Here is a 17,461-nt window from a genome sequence, read left to right on the forward strand (position 1 = left end):
CGAGTCGCTTCAAGACTTTCGGCTCGACCCCGCCGGCGCCGTCCGCGACCGGCTCCTTTTCAACCTTTGCGGCTGTGCCTTCTCCTCGCAGCTTTCACACTCAACACGTGCTTCGGGCTTCGGCCGCCCATAATCGGTGCACTCTTGCTGGTAGGGAGTAATTAGTCGTCGTGTACCATCGCACTGCCACGATAGCATGCATGCAAGCATTTTGCAAATGACGACCTCTTACAAATGGAGTACGTTTTGTGTTGTCCGCCGGCCACGAGTAAATTCTATGGTAAGCCATATAACTACTTTTGACAACTGACAGGTTAAACCGGATTGAAATTCATGGTTTCGGCTGTAAATTTTGGGATAAATACATGCTCATCAACGTAATTTACCTTTTTCTGATAGACGTATTTGGATTTGCTTTCAAAACTCTATATATGGTGGTGTACTTGTAAACAACTTGTATATACCGGCATATATTTTTAATTAACCAAGTGCCAAACGTGTGCTTTAAGACCATGGCAATGCACAAAACTACGAGCAAAAGAGGGTGGAGACGGTCATCAATTGCGGAGTAGGCAAAGTAACTGTTGCATTGCATTAAAATAGAGACGGTGTTCGTCTAAAGAAAAATAGAGACGGTGTTGGGGTGCAACCGTTCGCCTCCACCAGACAAGGGAGTGCGCCCCTTATGTTGTAGCTTCTTCTTTCTCTTGATTTTTTTTTTAAAAGGGAAGATCACCGGTCTCTTCATTGGTTGATTGTACACATCCATACATTATTCATTATTCAAAGTTAACAGACAAAGCCAAACAACTTAACAATATCGAACAAGTCTACCAATCAAGAAAAAAAAAACCGAGACTATCTATCTTACAGCAACTCCGCAAACCAACCGAACCCTATATAACAAATGACCGAAACAGACAAAAGGTACACAACTTCTAGAGAAAACCTTGAAGAAGGTTCATCGCACGTGCGGGATCGATAATATGAGTCCAACCATTGGCCTACATCAGGATTTTCATCAAAAAATCAAGTTTCGAGCCACCACCTTCAGCAAGGGCATGACACATGCGTGTGGACATTGCGTGGTCATAGATTATGTGATTCCACCAGAGTGAGTGTATACTTTCCGTTGAGGTCGTCACTGTCATGAATCCCTCTACCAGCTGACAGCACATCTCACTGACGTGGTTATGACTAACCACGTACTCAACTCGAGTATACCCGGTTCAGCCCAACTGGGGACCCACAAGGAAGCCTACTTCGACTCCAGGAATCTACATGCCAAGTCTTGCGACTCAAGACAAGGAAGATTAATTAGAATATATCTCCTTATTATAACTGACTTGGACTCTATCTGAGACCCGAGTTCTTGCATATATAAAGGACCAGAAACGGGAGCCAAGGAGAACCACCCAACTTAGATACAAGTCGCCTAGACGCACTCGACGACTCGGTGCATCTAGACTCTGCGGCACCCCATTGTAATCGACTCATTAATACAGATCCGACAAGCAGGACGTAAAGGTATTACCTCATCGAGGGCCCTGAAGCTGGGTAAATCGTGTCCCCTGTGTCCTTGTTAGCCGACGAGTTCGCCAACACACACTCCTCTTTCTTTGATACAAGTCCATCAATATGAACATTGTCGAAGTTACATCTTCGTCAGTCACCACCCGGATACAACTAGAGAAGATTTTGGAAGCAAGAAGCGTAACATATCATCCCGCATCCACTCACTGTCGCACCACCTTCGATCCACCTCATCTGACGACAGAGGGATGTCTTCTAGTTGACGCCAACAACAGATTTGTCATTATGATTCCGCATAAAGACTCACACTTGTATTCTCTTCTTCCACCACACTACTCTCGTCTTCTCCCCAATTCGACGTCATAGATATAGCACTCCACTACCTATGATCGAGTTGAAGCGTCTACAAGTCGATCATGTCATTACTCTAAAATGTGTGTGTGTGTCACCGTTCTAGCGCTTGTGCCCCCAAGGTGACATGTCACCGTCGAGCTTGCCATTCAGCCTCCCCATCTTTATTTTTCCTCCTCTCGAATAGATCTCTCGATGTGATGGTGCATGCCTGAGCGTTTGCTTTTGTACACCAAGGAGCAAATGTCCTATAGTCTTGTACTCTTGCACACCACTTCTCTCTAGAAATACAAAGAGAAAAAGATGAAAAAGATAATTGATCTCATGCGTTATGTTTAGGCAAGTTTGTGGGAATTCCGTGAGTGTTTTCACCTATATATGATGGAATATATGCTGTTGCTACAAAGTATGCCAATCAGTTAAGTAATTGACATCAAAACAACATTCTAGTGATCATGCGGATAAAGAGACATTTCGTTCAGGGTTCATACCGAACACTTACTAATTAATAATATCTTTTGACATTCACTCCTCACTTTGTCAGTTATTTAACACCCCTTTCCGGGCGCCTTACTAATTTGAGCTTGCTGAAACCTAATCAGCATCTTCGATGAACCACTATGCATGGGGAATACTTTCTCCAAGTAACCAAGGATGTGTTTTATCCATTTGATGCTTCCTTTATTCGAAATGCCTCAATACGGAACATCCCTGATTTGTCAAAATATCAGGAGTGTTTATATACGTGTGAAGGAAATCATATAGCATGGGTACCATACAACTATGAATGGAATCATACCCCTGCAACTGACATGTGTGAAGCAACAATCCAAAGGAATCCTCGCTTTCATTTGTTTGGCAGCGGATCAGGGGTGGTGTAGATGCCTAGCATGAGCTGCCTTCGAAGGGCCGGATAATGCAAAATTGATCACATATTCGCATCAACCTAAATAACCGCTTAGGTCACCTGAAAATCAATTCTTACATTGACAATACTTAATCCTTCTCCATGCTTGTTGAGATAGATACCGTGCATATGGATAAAAGCCATTCCTCGCGCGACTAATCGGTAGAGAAATAGCCCATCTCCCAAGAGATTGACTATGAGTCTATGATCTCTCTTCTCATCCAAACAAGCCTCTCGAGGGCTTTGGAGGGCTCATATGCATGATGTTTCAAGAGATCGATTTAGCTCGCCCTTGTTTTAATCTCAAATAGCCGAATGAATACCGAGACAAAGGAATGTTATTGTTACCACTTTCACTTTACCCAACAACATGTCTTGTAGTGCACAAAGGGATTGCCGTGCATTCATGATTGATATGCAAGAATAGTTCCAGGTTAATTCCTCGATCCCATCCCATGGAACTAATGCCACGTCAACCTTTCCGGAAAGTTTGTTCCTTTAATTAGCGCACAAGCTTCCTTTCAGGATTATTCTTGTCCCGTTCAGTTCACCGCTAGTTCCTAGGCCAAATGGGGCCGATGAAGCTGTGTCCATGTATTTTGAAGCCAATTTTTTAATGAAATATTCATCTCGCTGTCTGTCTTTGCCGGAGTGGCCATGTACGCACACGCTCAGTGGATCCTTTTTCTTTTCCTGTCAGTTCTTCTATGAAAAAGGGGGCACTCTATCTGAGCTTCAGATTCTTGGTTTCTTTAGTTTTTCATGAACTTTAAGTATTAGGCGCCGATCAGTACGTTGGATGTAATGCAGCTTTAAGTAAGAAATGCATGCATGCATGCATGCAGTTCTTGTTAATTTGTCGTATTAGTTGACATAACACACATGCATGCACCTATAGCTTGGTGGTACTGTATAAAAGTGTACTTGCATGTTAATGGAATCTTCCTTTTAGCTTTGCGCCGCATTGGCTCGTGATAAGTGAATCAATTCTCTAATCTAGCTGCGTGTCCCTGTTTGGAATATATGGTTCCGACACCTATACTAATTCCCAGAAATCGCAAAGCTGCACAGTACTCCCTCCGATCCTAAAATGTCGTCAAAATATTACATGTATGTAAACGTTTTTTAAGAATAGATACATCCATACGTGGGCAAATTTGAGACACGAATTTAGAATCGAAGGGAGTAAAATTTTGTCTCATCTCAAGTTATCAAGAAGAGTTGTACTCTCTCCATTCCAATTTACATGCCGTATTAGGATGGTTCTGATAACCAAGGACTTCATCCGCATGTCAAGCCGGCAGGAATAGCACTTCCTTTTAGCTTGGTGGCTCCTAATATGTTTTATGTGATTTGCCTGATTAGAAATTAACAGATGCCAACGAAAACGAAATCATTCTCTCTGTTTTGACGAGAAAACGATTGATTGAGAAATGCAAGCCCACCAAACCGTGCTCCCACACAAAAGACTCGGAAAAACAAATCGTGAGTGGAATCAATTTGCGGGATGGATGTAATGGGCCTGGCACATAGTGCAATGGAACAGTTGGGCTGAATAAACATATCAGTTTAATAAACAGGCTTAGCCCAAGTCACTTAGTCACCTGTCTTGGACCGGGCCACACAGACATGAAACTGATCGTCACTAAACTTGCCATGTTGAATTTAATGCGACGTCAGTTCCTACCATCGTGAGGCCACGTGGCACATTGTTTGTTACGTTTCGTGTCTTTTTCATGGGGATTTTTTTTTTCGTCACAGCACGTGACAAAAAATATTCATGGGGAGTAGGACTGATCGACCCTCTGAAAACAAGATAACCGAGGAGTTTGGTCGATCGAGAAATGGGTTCGTTATGACCGAAGGAGATCAAAAACAAGCACACTTCCAAAATGGCTTGGTAATAAACATGATGCAAAGATGTGAGATTTCATAACATCTCGTATCGCTAGAAATCTCCTATCACAGAAATTAAGAGAAGATTGCATAGCTAAGCCAAGCCATTGGCACCGTTGCCTACTGGGTGGAGAGATGGATCGTTGGTAGCATGCCAGCCTCCATCGAGATGGAGAGGAATATCGGCTATATAGGTCACCACCACCACCACCCGGCGGGGACAGGAGATCCTGTCGGCCACCGGCGACCACCGCCGCCGCCCGCTAGGGAAGGGGTGTAGGATGCAGGACACCGCCGCTCTGCCGTGCCGGGTGGAGAAAAGAGAGCCGACGCACTAGCAGCTTCTTGGCTAGCCATGGGTGGGGTGTTGGGAGTGGAGAATGGGATGCGCGCGCGAAGGGACAAATAACAAATTTCTTGTAGTGTATCAAATGCTTGTGTGACCCATTGAGACACGAGGGGAAAAGAAAGCAACGTATGTGCGTCCCGTGTGTGTTGTGTTTTGTGATCAAGCCAAGGGCTCAAACCTTACATGGTTTTGTTGTGGTCATTAACGAGCATGATCGTGCTCCTATTATCAAAGATAATTTTGGGCTTCTCATGTTGAATGGGTAGATTTTTCTTTTACGTTTTCCCTCGCCCATATGGTAAACAACAAATATCATATGTGCCTGCCTAGCAAAAATCATCAAATTCATAGGCTATATCCCCGGGCATCAGATTTTGCCGCACATGTTGCCCAATTCATTAACCAAACAGACCCAAGATATGATATGGGCCCGCTTTCTTATACATTTGCAATAGACTCCTTGAGTTTTGTATATGTTGCAATCCGTGAGATGAAACATAGCATTTCCTTGAGAATTGATTTTTGGCTCCTGGGCTCCTTAGAGCTCTTTATTTTATAAATTAACATACATATAAGTTAAAAAATAAAATGATTCTAGCAATTATAAGTTCGACCACACTATTAATCTACTTAAATGTCATGGATTTTTTTTTTCAAATGTGGCATGCATAAGAAAGACGAACAAGTGGGATATTGCTTAATAACTTCTCTTATCTTAGATAAACTTCTTTAATTCTTTTACTAGATATCTAACATGTTCTTACATATTTTCGAAACCTAAATCCAGATAGCTGCCTTCGCGAACATTGATTTTTGCTGCAGTCAGTGTATTGTTTAATCAAAATTAGTAGGCGCCGTGCTTGCAGACTAACGTGGAATTCATTCTTCAAATACGTTGTTATGCGAAGTCCCATACTGTGCTTGAGGATCTAAAATTTCAACCTGCCTTACTATGATACAATGCTAGTCTACTAAACTTGTACAGTAATTTCTGCACTCTATTTGTGGCAGGCAACTCAATCGGTAAGCGGTACGCAAGGACCGACGAAATCGGTGTCCCCCTGGCGATCACAGTTGACTCCACTACAAGTGTGACTATCCGTGACAGGGACAGCGAGGATCAGATCCGCGTGGAGGTCGATGAGGTGGCCTCGGTTGTGAAGGAAGTCACTGATGGACAGAGCACCTCATCATGTGGAGATACCCTGCACATACTGCCTCGTCCGCCGAAGAGGAAGAAGCTTCAGAAACATGAAGATTACAGCCTACCGTGTTAACAGAGATGCCAATAGAGCCTTGTCCTTAATCCTACTGATTTCCTTGCCATATATTTTTTATCAGTTTCCTGTTAATATTTGCTGCTTGTGCTGTGCCCACTATATTCTCGTGTGATTAAAAGTAAGAGAGTAACATTTACATTCTCTTGGTCAGATTGATATGATTTGTGATGTGTATTATCTTGATCCCAGAGTAGAATCATTCATAACTGTTGTATCAAAGTTGTCAAATTTCTTAAAATTTGATCAAATTTATAAAATAATAGTAACACTTACAATATTAATTAAGTGTACTGTGAAGATATATGTAATATCATACATCATATTAATAAAACTAATTAGAGTTGTAAATGTTTATCACTTTTTAAAAAATTGGGGCCATTTTTTGAAAGTTTGACTTAGAACAAGCCTAAAACAACTTATATTTAGAAATGGAGGGAGTAGAATTTATAGCCAATTTAAATATTTCGTTTCATTCATAAATGAATTAAATTTATTTGAATCATGTTTGATATCATCAATATCAAAATGTGATTAGTTTTTTTTAGAGGAATGTGATTAGTTCAGGGTGTCTTACACGGCCTAGAGGGTATCCAAGCCCAGTCAACCCTACTGGGCCGGAGAAGGCGATTCTGAGTAGCCCACCGCCCCCACAATATTTGCTCCGCCTCTCGTTCTCTCTCCCCTCTCTCTGTCTCTCTCTCTAGAGCCTCTTCCGTCCGTGGCGACCGAGCTAACCCTAACCGAGATTAGACTGCCATCCCCAATCTCCGGGAGGAGAACGACGAAGGCGACGAGATGCTGAGGGTTGCGGGGAGGAGGCTCTCGTCTTCCCTCTCCTGGCGCCCCGCCGCGGCAGCCGGAGCCAGGGGGGCACTCGCTGGCGCCGGCGGCTCCGGGAGAGATGACGATGGCTCGGCGCGCCAGCCTCGGTTCGCCATCGAGTCCCCCTTCTTCTCCGCCGCGAGAGGTATCTGTGGTCTCGCCTTCGCCCTACTCGTCTTCCATCTCTCTGATCCGTCCCGCAGCCGTAGATTTTGGGAATCGGGGTCGTCTGGTTTTGGAAGTATCGCTCGATCCGTCATGCTAGATTGATCTCGTGGGTGCTGGTATTTTCTCTAATTAAAATTCATACATGCACCATTCGATCTCCGTCCCTAGCTGCTGACTTGCTTGCTATGACGGTTGGGTGATCATTATTAGCATGGATCGGACCTGTAGATTGCCTAGTTTTGTTGGAGCTTAGCGATTAGCAACGAATTTACTGGACCTGTGAATGTCCATTTGTACCACTATATGCTCCAGTTATTGTGCACATTGCTGTTTTGGGGAATCCACAAGTTCAGATGTGCCGCAATTTATCTACAACAACGTTATATACCCAATACCTTAGAACGAATGCACATGGTGCTGTTACCTGGTCAGGTGATGATGAAATGAATTGCAGACAACACAATTCTTTGTTACAGCATAAATTGCAGCATGTGGGTAGAGCGACGGACACGTCAATGTGCTGGTAAACTACAATTTAGTTTAGATATTTGTACTGTAGTTGCTGGTGAAGCTGATGATAAAAAAGAATCTTATGCTTGCTTGTGGATCCAAAGTCTGGGCAGCATATGCTCAGTGAGAATGGCATTGCAGCACTGAGTTATATTAAGATTGTTGTCCTTGCTATTTATTACAGGATAAGTGTCATTGATTATTCAGTTGTTTAGCCTGTGCCATGAAACTCTTGACATGGTTAAGAATTTCTATTATTGCTGACTGCTGCTAGTGAAATTCTTGATATGGTTAAGAATTCCTATCATTGCCAACTGCTGCTAGTTAGTTAACTGTTTGTTGGTGCTTCAGACTGAAAAACTATTCTCATGCAGGTTTTTCTTCGACTGAAACACTCGTTCTACAGAACCAAGATGCTGGTTTGGCTGAACTACCAGCAACTGTGGCTGCACTGAAGAACCCTAACTCAAAAGTGCTTTATGACCAGTACAACCATGAGAGATATCCTCCTGGGGATCCCAGCAAGCGTGCTTTTGCCTACTTTGTTCTGAGTGGTGGGAGATTTGTATATGCATCACTGCTGCGTCTCCTTGTCTTGAAGTTTGTCCTGAGTATGTCGGCAAGTAAGGATGTGCTTGCCCTTGCTTCCCTTGAGGTTGATCTATCCAGCATCGAACCTGGCACCACGGTGACTGTGAAGTGGCGTGGAAAGCCAGTCTTCATCAGGCGACGAACGGATGACGACATTAAACTGGCCAACAGTGTGGATGTTGCATCCCTACGCCACCCGCAGCAGGATGCAGAGCGTGTGAAGAACCCAGAGTGGCTGGTGGTTATCGGTGTCTGCACACACCTTGGTTGCATTCCCCTCCCCAACTCTGGAGACTTCGGTGGCTGGTTCTGCCCATGCCACGGTTCGCACTACGACATCTCTGGCAGAATCCGCAAGGGCCCTGCCCCGTTCAACCTGGAGGTTCCTACATACAGTTTCTTGGAGGAGAACAAGCTGCTGATAGGCTAAGAGCCTAATACTAGTACCTACCAAAACACATGTTCTCCACAGGGGTGAATCCCTGTTGCGCTGTTATTTTGTTTTCGATGTGGCTAGAAGTTTTACTTAACGACTATTGTCACAGTGAAGATCCTGTTGTCTACCAAAGTGCATTTTGCAGTGCAAAAATAATTATTTCTACTATGTTGCTACTGAAATGTATGTTTTTGAAACTGATATTCTGGGACACTATAGGAAGGATACCTGAGTGCCTTTTCTGGACCTTCCTCCTTTTAGTGATGAATAAGCAGACATAATATTCTTCCGTTCTTCCTTCTTATTCTAATAATGATGCTTCTTCACACGGGGGCCCTGGCAGCGAAACCAGGTTGTGTTGTCCACGCATTTGCATCTTACAGAGTCTGTTGGCACTTACTAGCAGTCTGTGCATTTCAGAAAAGATGAAAACCGACTATTACTCAGAAATACAGCTAAGGTACAGCTAGACAGAGATCGCGATGGCCCATGCAATCGAATTGTCTCAAGTCAAATGCAATGTGCGACACATAATTTGATCTTAGTCGAGTTATCTTGAAGTAAAATGCAATTTATAACACGAAATTTGACCTTTGCTGTACGAAAATAGTGGAATTTATTTTCTATCCGCGCAACACTGGGTAATTAGACTGATGAACCTGACCTTTGGCTTACTGTTTGTTCGAAAGAAAATATCACGTTGCGAATAAAAATACTTTCTCCGTTTCTAAATATAGCACATTCTATCTTTCCAACTTCTTAAATGTTGACCTAATTAAACTTTTTAAATGTTGACCAATTTTCTATCTTGTTTGGAAGCTTTATTTGTTCTGGTATGATTTAGAGTAGCTCGCTGTCACGCTGACAACGACGATTTTCTGTTATGCGGCGACTGAAGGATGATCATTTGGCTATTAATTAATTTCTTACAGCGTGATAACAACCCTGGGTTGTCAATCGCGAAAAGAAAACCGTGGTTAGTCTCATCTGAAGGAAAGTGCTTTTTAAGCTTACTGTGGACTTTTAGCTGGAGACTGGACCCATTCTCTCTCCTCTATCCAATCTCCATCTGTCCTAACAAAATCTTCTTTGCTTCTTTCCTTCGTTTTGCCTCCCAATCTCCCCTTTATCGAATTCCCAAATCCAGTCTCCTCGTTAATTAAGCTCGCCTCTGTGAGGCGGAGAGACCGGAGAAGGTGGTGCCGTCCGGCGTCCGCGATGGGATCAAGTACGGGATGGCTCCCCGTGGCCCTCCTCCTGGCGGCAGTGGCCCTCTCATCCGTCCTCTCGCCACCAGCTGCCGCCGCCGCGGAGGCCGACGGCGCCGACCACGCAGTTCAGCAGCACAGCGAACGCATCTCAGGTCCTAGTCTTATCTCCAAATTCCTTCGTTCTTACTTCTGCTCCCAAAAGTTAGATATTTTCAGTTGTTAAGAACCTAGGATATCGTCCCACATGTTCCTCCTGTCGACGCTCTTAAGCTGTGCGGTAGTATGATTGCTAATTTGGTTCTGATCGATGAAGATTATTGGTCTAGGCTGTTGCTTGGAGTTGTGGACTAGGTAATCTTTCAGGACTGTTGAATCCAGATTGTTCAGTTGAATTTTTTTCTTTCTTTTCTGCCTTTCGTTTTGGATATCGGTATCTCTTAAAAAAATATTGTTGCGGGATGCTTTCACTTGTCAGGTTTACAGTTGCAAGATTAAAAATTGTAGGTTTCATGGTTGTAGGGTTTGTATTGAGATGCTTCTTTTTAGGGACTACGGCTGGCCAAGGGCAGCCTGCGCCATTTCATTAAATCAAAAGCAACTGTTATTTACAATTGAGATGCAAGCCAAACAAAAATACAGATAAGTGATTTCAACACCTTTGCTAAATGGGAGAGCATAACACCCCAATCAAAAAATTGTGTTGGGGTGCTATTCCCCATTTCCTTTTCCAGAATGTCTTGCTTGTAGTTCATTCATTGTTTCCAAGATGATGTTTGTGCTGTTGTATACCAGTATTATCGTGATTTTGGGTTAGTGTATCATGGATCAAATCTAATTTCAAGGTTCAGTTTCTCATGATAGTTTCACAATTTTAGTTAGAGATGTATGCCTTCTTTTGTTGCTGTACAACTTAGTTACTTCATATTTTGGCAGATAACTTGCTTATGTGTCTGCTCTAACTCTTCGATTATTGAACTGTAGGGAGTGCTGGCGATGTGCTAGAAGACAATCCCGTGGGAAGGTTAAAAGTTTTCATCTATGACTTACCAAGGAAGTACAACAAGAAGATGGTCGCCAAGGATCCTCGATGCCTCAATCACATGTTTGCTGCAGAAATATTCATGCATCGTTTCTTGCTGTCAAGTGCCGTGCGGACACTCAATCCCAAGGAGGCTGATTGGTTCTATGCACCCGTTTATACTACTTGTGACCTAACTCCTGCTGGACTTCCCTTGCCTTTCAAGTCACCACGGGTTATGAGGAGTGCAATCCAATATATTTCAAATAAATGGCCCTTTTGGAACAAAACTGATGGCGCAGATCACTTCTTTGTTGTCCCGCATGATTTTGGGGCCTGCTTTCACTATCAGGTGAGTTCACTAATCGCTCAGCCTACGATATTCACCTAGGGTTTGTCAGTGCATGATTTTTTCTTTTTGGATTTCAGTACACCTCTTACGGAGGTCATAATTAGGATTTTATCCTGCCTTATTCAACTTTTTTGCTCAGAAGTTGTCTGTGTGCTTTCAGGAAGAAAAAGCAATTGAACGTGGAATTCTCCCATTGCTGCAAAGGGCTACATTGGTGCAAACTTTTGGACAGGAGAATCATGTTTGCCTGAAGGAGGGATCTATCATCATTCCACCCTTTGCTCCTCCTCAGAAAATGCAGGCTCACCTGATCCCTCCTGATACTCCACGTTCAATCTTCGTTTATTTTAGGGGTCTATTCTATGACACTGGAAACGACCCTGAGGGTGGTTACTATGCAAGGTATCAGTGCTTTTAAACTTTTGGTGAAGTGATTTTTTCCTGATGGTTTGGTCCATTTACTCACTTAAATGATGTCATGCAGAGGTGCGCGCGCTTCCCTGTGGGAGAACTTCAAGAACAATCCTCTGTTTGACATTTCTACTGAACACCCTGCCACGTACTACGAAGACATGCAGCGTGCAGTCTTTTGCCTGTGCCCATTGGGTTGGGCACCATGGAGCCCCAGGTTGGTTGAGGCTGTGGTGTTTGGCTGCATTCCAGTCATCATAGCTGATGACATTGTGCTGCCATTTGCTGATGCAATACCGTGGGAGGAAATTGGTGTTTTCATCGAGGAGAAGGATGTCCCAAAGTTGGACACAATCCTCACATCAATGCCTATTGAGGATATTTTAAGAAAGCAAAGATTGCTTGCAAATCCATCAATGAAGCAGGCTATGTTGTTCCCACAGCCAGCCCAAGCACGAGATGCATTCCACCAGATCTTGAATGGCCTTGCCCGCAAGCTCCCACACCCTGAGGGTGTATACTTACCACCTGGTGAGAAGCATCTTAATTGGACTGCCGGACCTGTTGGTGATCTGAAGCCGTGGTAGTGAAGAACTTCCATCCTGTTGGCCAATGTTTGCCACAGAAGCCCCATAGGATTAGTTCATACTTAATTATGTGTGATGTAAGAAATGCAGTGGCGCAGGTGCAAATACACCTCAGCCTTATCTAACATAATGAACAACTTGTAAGTTGGTATTTTAGAGAGAAATGAAATGGTATTGTTCATATGGAAATTCAAATCCATGGCGAGTTTTGGCTGCGGGATTTCGCTGCGGCATGCTTTCGGCTTTGCAGAAGAAGAATTGATGGCAAGAATGCAACTGCAAACGTGGTAAGTCACAAGGCCGGAAGTAACATTAGATAGTAGATGGCAAAGTTACATTTTTCATGTGTTTTGACACAGTTATGCAGCTTCGGTCACTTTGCCGATATCATGCCGGGTAACTGATATTATTGTTTGTGCATGTTGGGAATTATATCCAACATTACAGTGCATCCGGCCTGTCCGGTCCGGTGACTGCCCCTTCAGGCCTTCACTTGATCATCATCATCATCATCAGCCGACTTGAACTGCTTGAGAAGCTGAGCACAGACAGGCAGCGGCACGTCCTTGAGGTAGCCGAGCGAGTTGGCCAAGCGCAGGTTGTCGCTGATGCCAATGTTCCTGGTGAGCTCGACACGGGCACGATCCCTGAGTGCCTGGATCTTGTTGCAGTCTGCGAGAGGGCTCTGGATGAGGACTACCTCGCAGATGTCCTCCGGGTGGCTGTCCTTGAGCTCGATCTTGTAAGTGCCAGTCTCGTCGGTCACACCGTCAAGGGCACGCTCGACTTTTTCGGTGCCGAAGCGCTTGCACTCCAGCCTGACCTTGGCACCTGCAGTCAATCAAGAAGCCAGCCAACTGAGCCACAATACTGAGTTCTGAAGAAAGGAACACATTATTGTTTTCTTTCCAGAGTTGTAGGTACTTGAACGTCTCTGCAGTTTCAGAATTCAGTTAACCGACGTCTCTGTTTCGGCTGTTCACAGAGTCAGAGACCTACATATCTGCAATACTCTCAGAAATGGATCGCGTACCTTTGATGTACGTGGTGACATTTGTCTCAAACCCTGCGCGGCACGTGTCGCAGTAGACCCGGCCCTGGACGATGTAGTCAGGAAGGTCGACGGCGTCAGAGGTGCCGGCAAGGCCAGCCATGATAACAGCGAGGGCGACCGCCGAAAGGATGCGGAGCGAGGCCATTGCGGCTATGTGGTTCTTTCCCTACCTTCGGTGAATGTTTTGCCTCTGAGCGGAGGTTGAATGTTTGGAGGGTAATCAAATGACATCTCCTGTGCTTAAATAACATTGGTGCCAGGAAGGTTTGCATGGCTGCGCACAGACGTAGGAAGCACGGGAGCACAATACCAACCGTTTCCTGGCCGAGTTTTGTGGAATTTAGCCGAGTTCTGTGCAGGTTTGTGTGGTCCACGAAAGTTCACCATTTTTCGTCCATTTTCAGAGCCTAGATGTATCGTTGTCTGGAGAAAAAAGACAGCTTTACATATCAACAATCTTGGTAACACTAACATCACACTAATTACAAACGATCAATCTTGGTAACACTAACATCACACTAATTACAAACGATCGAGAAGTCACTTGTTTTTAAGTTAGAAATCAGTCGACGTGTTTGGCCGTCGGATCTTAATCCCACGGCAGCACGTGGCAGAGTGGAGAACTGAAAATGGCCCTCAGATCATAATCCAACAATTTTGATAAGTCAACTGAGATTTAAAACTCAGGTGATTGAGAAATAGCAACGATCAATTACGAATGGCTTGGCGACCCCTTGACACTTTCAACATCTCCAAAAAGAAAAAGAAAATAGTGTCCAAAAGCAACCACAGCCACCAGATCAAGACCAAAAGGTGACCAAATCAGTCATCTTTTCTCCCTGAACCTGCAAACCTCAACCTCTCACTTTCCCGACACGATCAAACACGAAAATTTTGAGTTACGGCATCATTTGGTCACGCATTCAGAACAGGCGAACCCTTAACATACGTACTCCATCTCTCGTAGTACTACATCCGTAAGTTTGTCTAAATCAACGGCGTACGGCAATTAATTGGGTTAATTAACGACGTCTGGAACTCTGGATATCTCTCCACCCATCCGAGGAGGATGCACGTATAGTTCGGTTGCATACAAGGCTCGGCTCGGCGGCTGGGTTTGGCGGTCATGCGGCCGGCGGCGAGGGCACTTGGGCCGGGCCGCAGGCGGCGAGGCAGCCGATGTGGCGCTGGACGCAGGCCATGGTGCAGGGGGCCGCCTCGGCGCCCGGCCTGCTCCCGCACGCCGTGGCGCAGCCCACCAGCCCCGTGGCGCAGCCCACGATGCAGCCCGCGACGTCGGCGCTCCCGCCGATCTCCTGGTCGTCCGGGTCCGGCTCGGCCACCACGAAGGGCGCCGCGACGACGAGGAGGAGGAGGAGGAGGAACGCGATGGCCGCGCGCCGAACGGCCAAGGCGCTAGCACTAGCAGTTGCCATGTGGAACTCCGGCTTTGGCGTCGTTCGAGCTTAGTTGTTTGTTGATTTGTGTGAGGGCGTACTGTGATGATCGAGATTTTGTGATCAGGCCGGCCGGGAGGAGGAGGGTTTGTATAGGCGGCGGGAATCGGAAGGCTGATTGGCGGGGTGCTTCTTGGCATGGTTACCTTGTTGATCGAGCTTGTTCCCGGAAGCGCGCGCACATCCAAGACGGATGCTCGGCGCGACGGGGCAATGGGGAATGTGTGAGTGATGAGGCACCGATCTCTAAACTATTATTTTTAAATAATGTCTATGAGGAACATTAATAAAAACGTTGAGATGGTCGAGTTGGTCTAAGGCGCCAGATTAAGGCTCTGGTCCGAAAGGGCGTGGGTTCAAATCCCACTCTCAACATTCTTTTTTTCGTCTTCTGCATTTACCTCTGTTTTTGTCTGTTCAAGTAAACTCAGGTGCCTTGCCCTGTTACTGTAGCTCTTAGTGTTCTCCTATCTGCTTTCCTAGTCAGTAACTTATGTAGCTTGCCCTTCTGGACTTGCATAGATTTGTAGTTCTCTGTAGGAGTATCAGCATTTTATTGCATTCCTTTCCCTGCATAGCTCACTCTGCTTAGACCAACAAGAATGACAGACAATTTATTTACTTTTGAGTAATGAATGTCAAATGTTCAGCCGACTGTTTGGAAGCAAACCACGGGCAAAAACATGTCAACACATCCAATCTGTAGCAATTATTCTCGTAAAAAGGATGTAGCAATTGGAATCACTTGCTACCCAGAGTAACTTTTCAGACGGGAATCGAAGGCTTTATTATTATTCAGAGCAACATGCCATGGCAGAAGATAGTACTACTACATTCTAGGATAGCCGGCATAAATTACTCATTTATTCCATGATAGCCTTCCTCCCAAGCGGAACGCCTCATGCCCGTGGCCGTGTGGCTGGCGGCGGCGGCACGATAGTATAAGCTGCAACAACACAGCAGATGCAATCACTACATCAGTTATTAGTCCGTGCAACAAAAACAACGTTGAGAATCAGGCAGGGGCGCTAGCTAGATAGCTTACTCCCGCATTTGCTCCCGACGGGAAGGACGACGCCGGCGTCGCGCGCGCAGCGGACGAGCTTCTCGGGGCTGACCTGCCGCTCGTCGGCGGCGGTGAGGACGCGGCAGATGCAGGGCATGTCCACCTTGTGCATCTCCCGGCGGCATTGCAAGTCCGGGATCACGTAAGGGCCCTGCTTCCTGATGCTGAACTTGCAGACGCGCATGATGTGATCCCTCTCGTCGTAGCAGTCCTTCTCCCCGGCCGCGAGCACGGCCAGGCCCAGGATCGAGGCCAACACCAGGAGCCGGAGGGCGAAAGCTCTTCCGGCGCCCATCTTTAGTCGTGCTAAGCTAGCTAGGACTACTTGGGTAGTTGGGTGGCAGTATTGGTCTTTGTGTAAGTGCACCGTGCTTGCAGCGAGCACTCGTATATATAGCCCTCTTGGCATGAAATTCAGAAATTAATTAATCTTCCAACAGCTAGGCGTTACTACACTAGGGCGTCTGATGACACTTAATTGAATCAGAGTTGTCAGGCTTCAAGTACACACGAGCCTCAAATATAGAGGCCAGCCTCCTACTTCCATAATGCAGCCACCAAAAGAAAGAGAAGCAAGCATGTAACAGCTCACATGGTGGAACTAAAATTAGAGGCTACACGGTTGGTCACGGCCGGAGACAGAAACGCCTCCTACTTATATAATGCTTACGGTAGGAGCTTCCCAGAGATGGATGGAAACTGTGTGCTGGGGAAATTAGCAAAGGCAGCTTTGAAAATCCTTTTTGCTATGGCAGCCTACTAATGGGCTTGTAAATGCATCGCGCTATTTCTTTCTTTAATCGATGTTCAAGAAAAAAAATTTGGAAGCCTACCACTGCAGCCCTTGCTGATGCAGCAACAGTTAGCTGGGATGTTGTGGGGAGTACCGTGGCCCAGTTTTTTGGGAGGCTTATCTAAGAAGCTTCTCCCAGCTTTCACAAGAAGCCATTCCTTAAATTTGGTTAGGCTTACAAATTAGACGAGGCTAAACTAATTTGGAACCCGGCTTGAGAATCCAGTCCTATAAGCCAAAAAGAACGCAGCTTGAATGATACTCCCTCCGATTCATAAAAAGTGTCGCTCACTCGGTATAAAATTTGTACCAACTTAACACAAAATGGATGACACTTTTTATGCATCGAAGAGAATAGAAGAAGAAGACATGAATCGGTCCCAGTAAATATGGACTGATGAGTACTGGATCATTGTCTCCGATAGAATTCCATCATGGGGCAAAATAGCTTAAGACCTGGAAGTTACTCCCTCCGTTTCATAAAGATTGGCATGGCAATCAACTAGAGCTCCTTGATTGCCATGCCAATTTTATGAAACGGCGGAAGTATACAACAAATGATCGCTTTGTATTTGATAAGATGCCATGAACCTATGATGGAGCTGATCCAAGTGGTCAAGACTTTCAGTCCTCGAAAAGAGTGCTCTCATCAAGCCTGAGTTGTTTCGG

The 17,461-nt window shown here is 45.2% G+C and overlaps 4 protein-coding genes and 1 non-coding gene across 5 annotated transcripts; 3 read left to right on the forward strand and 2 right to left on the reverse strand.

The window, feature by feature from the left end:
• The first annotated feature begins 6,986 nt into the window (after positions 1-6,986).
• On the forward strand, positions 6,987-9,136 carry LOC100843417 (cytochrome b-c1 complex subunit Rieske, mitochondrial). Its single transcript, XM_003579589.4, has 2 exons — positions 6,987-7,283; positions 8,191-9,136. Exons 1-2 carry the CDS (start codon positions 7,112-7,114, stop codon positions 8,835-8,837), a joined length of 819 nt encoding a protein of 272 aa, XP_003579637.1. The 5' UTR covers positions 6,987-7,111; the 3' UTR covers positions 8,838-9,136.
• A 730-nt stretch (positions 9,137-9,866) lies between these two features.
• On the forward strand, positions 9,867-12,611 carry LOC100843114 (probable glucuronosyltransferase Os04g0398600). Its single transcript, XM_003579588.4, has 4 exons — positions 9,867-10,206; positions 11,036-11,424; positions 11,585-11,826; positions 11,909-12,611. The coding sequence occupies exons 1-4, from the start codon at positions 10,062-10,064 to the stop codon at positions 12,420-12,422; spliced, it is 1,290 nt and encodes a 429-aa protein (XP_003579636.1). The 5' UTR covers positions 9,867-10,061; the 3' UTR covers positions 12,423-12,611.
• A 96-nt stretch (positions 12,612-12,707) lies between these two features.
• LOC100830079 (pollen-specific protein C13) lies at positions 12,708-13,933 on the reverse strand. The gene is made up of 2 exons (XM_003581104.3): positions 13,456-13,933; positions 12,708-13,253 (listed from the first exon to the last, which is right to left on the reverse strand). The coding sequence occupies exons 1-2, from the start codon at positions 13,619-13,621 to the stop codon at positions 12,904-12,906; spliced, it is 516 nt and encodes a 171-aa protein (XP_003581152.1). The 5' UTR covers positions 13,622-13,933; the 3' UTR covers positions 12,708-12,903.
• Positions 13,934-15,227: 1,294 nt separating this feature from the next.
• On the forward strand, positions 15,228-15,308 carry TRNAL-AAG. The gene has a single exon. It is a non-coding gene; the product is annotated as a tRNA-Leu (tRNA).
• A 387-nt stretch (positions 15,309-15,695) lies between these two features.
• LOC100830388 lies at positions 15,696-16,349 on the reverse strand. The gene is made up of 2 exons (XM_003581105.3): positions 15,979-16,349; positions 15,696-15,879 (listed from the first exon to the last, which is right to left on the reverse strand). The coding sequence occupies exons 1-2, from the start codon at positions 16,292-16,294 to the stop codon at positions 15,833-15,835; spliced, it is 363 nt and encodes a 120-aa protein (XP_003581153.1). The 5' UTR covers positions 16,295-16,349; the 3' UTR covers positions 15,696-15,832.
• Between the last annotated feature and the right edge of the window lie 1,112 nt (positions 16,350-17,461).

The sequence above is a fragment of the Brachypodium distachyon genome, chromosome 5, assembly GCF_000005505.3.
Source record: "Brachypodium distachyon strain Bd21 chromosome 5, Brachypodium_distachyon_v3.0, whole genome shotgun sequence".
In the NCBI taxonomy this organism is placed as follows: domain Eukaryota; kingdom Viridiplantae; phylum Streptophyta; class Magnoliopsida; order Poales; family Poaceae; genus Brachypodium; species Brachypodium distachyon.

Coding starts and splice junctions, on each gene's coding strand:
- LOC100843114 (XM_003579588.4), top strand. CDS start 10,062: ATGGGATCAAGTACGGGATGGCTCCCCGTGGCCCTCCTCCTGGCGGCA. Junction 10,207..11,035: donor GCACAGCGAACGCATCTCAG/GTCCTAGTCTTA, acceptor ATTGAACTGTAG/GGAGTGCTGGCGATGTGCTA. Junction 11,425..11,584: donor GGGCCTGCTTTCACTATCAG/GTGAGTTCACTA, acceptor GTGTGCTTTCAG/GAAGAAAAAGCAATTGAACG.
- LOC100830388 (XM_003581105.3), bottom strand. CDS start 16,294: ATGGGCGCCGGAAGAGCTTTCGCCCTCCGGCTCCTGGTGTTGGCCTCG. Junction 15,880..15,978: donor CGTCGGGAGCAAATGCGGGA/GTAAGCTATCTA, acceptor GTGTTGTTGCAG/CTTATACTATCGTGCCGCCG.
- LOC100843417 (XM_003579589.4), top strand. CDS start 7,112: ATGCTGAGGGTTGCGGGGAGGAGGCTCTCGTCTTCCCTCTCCTGGCGC. Junction 7,284..8,190: donor CTTCTTCTCCGCCGCGAGAG/GTATCTGTGGTC, acceptor ATTCTCATGCAG/GTTTTTCTTCGACTGAAACA.
- LOC100830079 (XM_003581104.3), bottom strand. CDS start 13,621: ATGGCCTCGCTCCGCATCCTTTCGGCGGTCGCCCTCGCTGTTATCATG. Junction 13,254..13,455: donor TGTCACCACGTACATCAAAG/GTACGCGATCCA, acceptor GATTGACTGCAG/GTGCCAAGGTCAGGCTGGAG.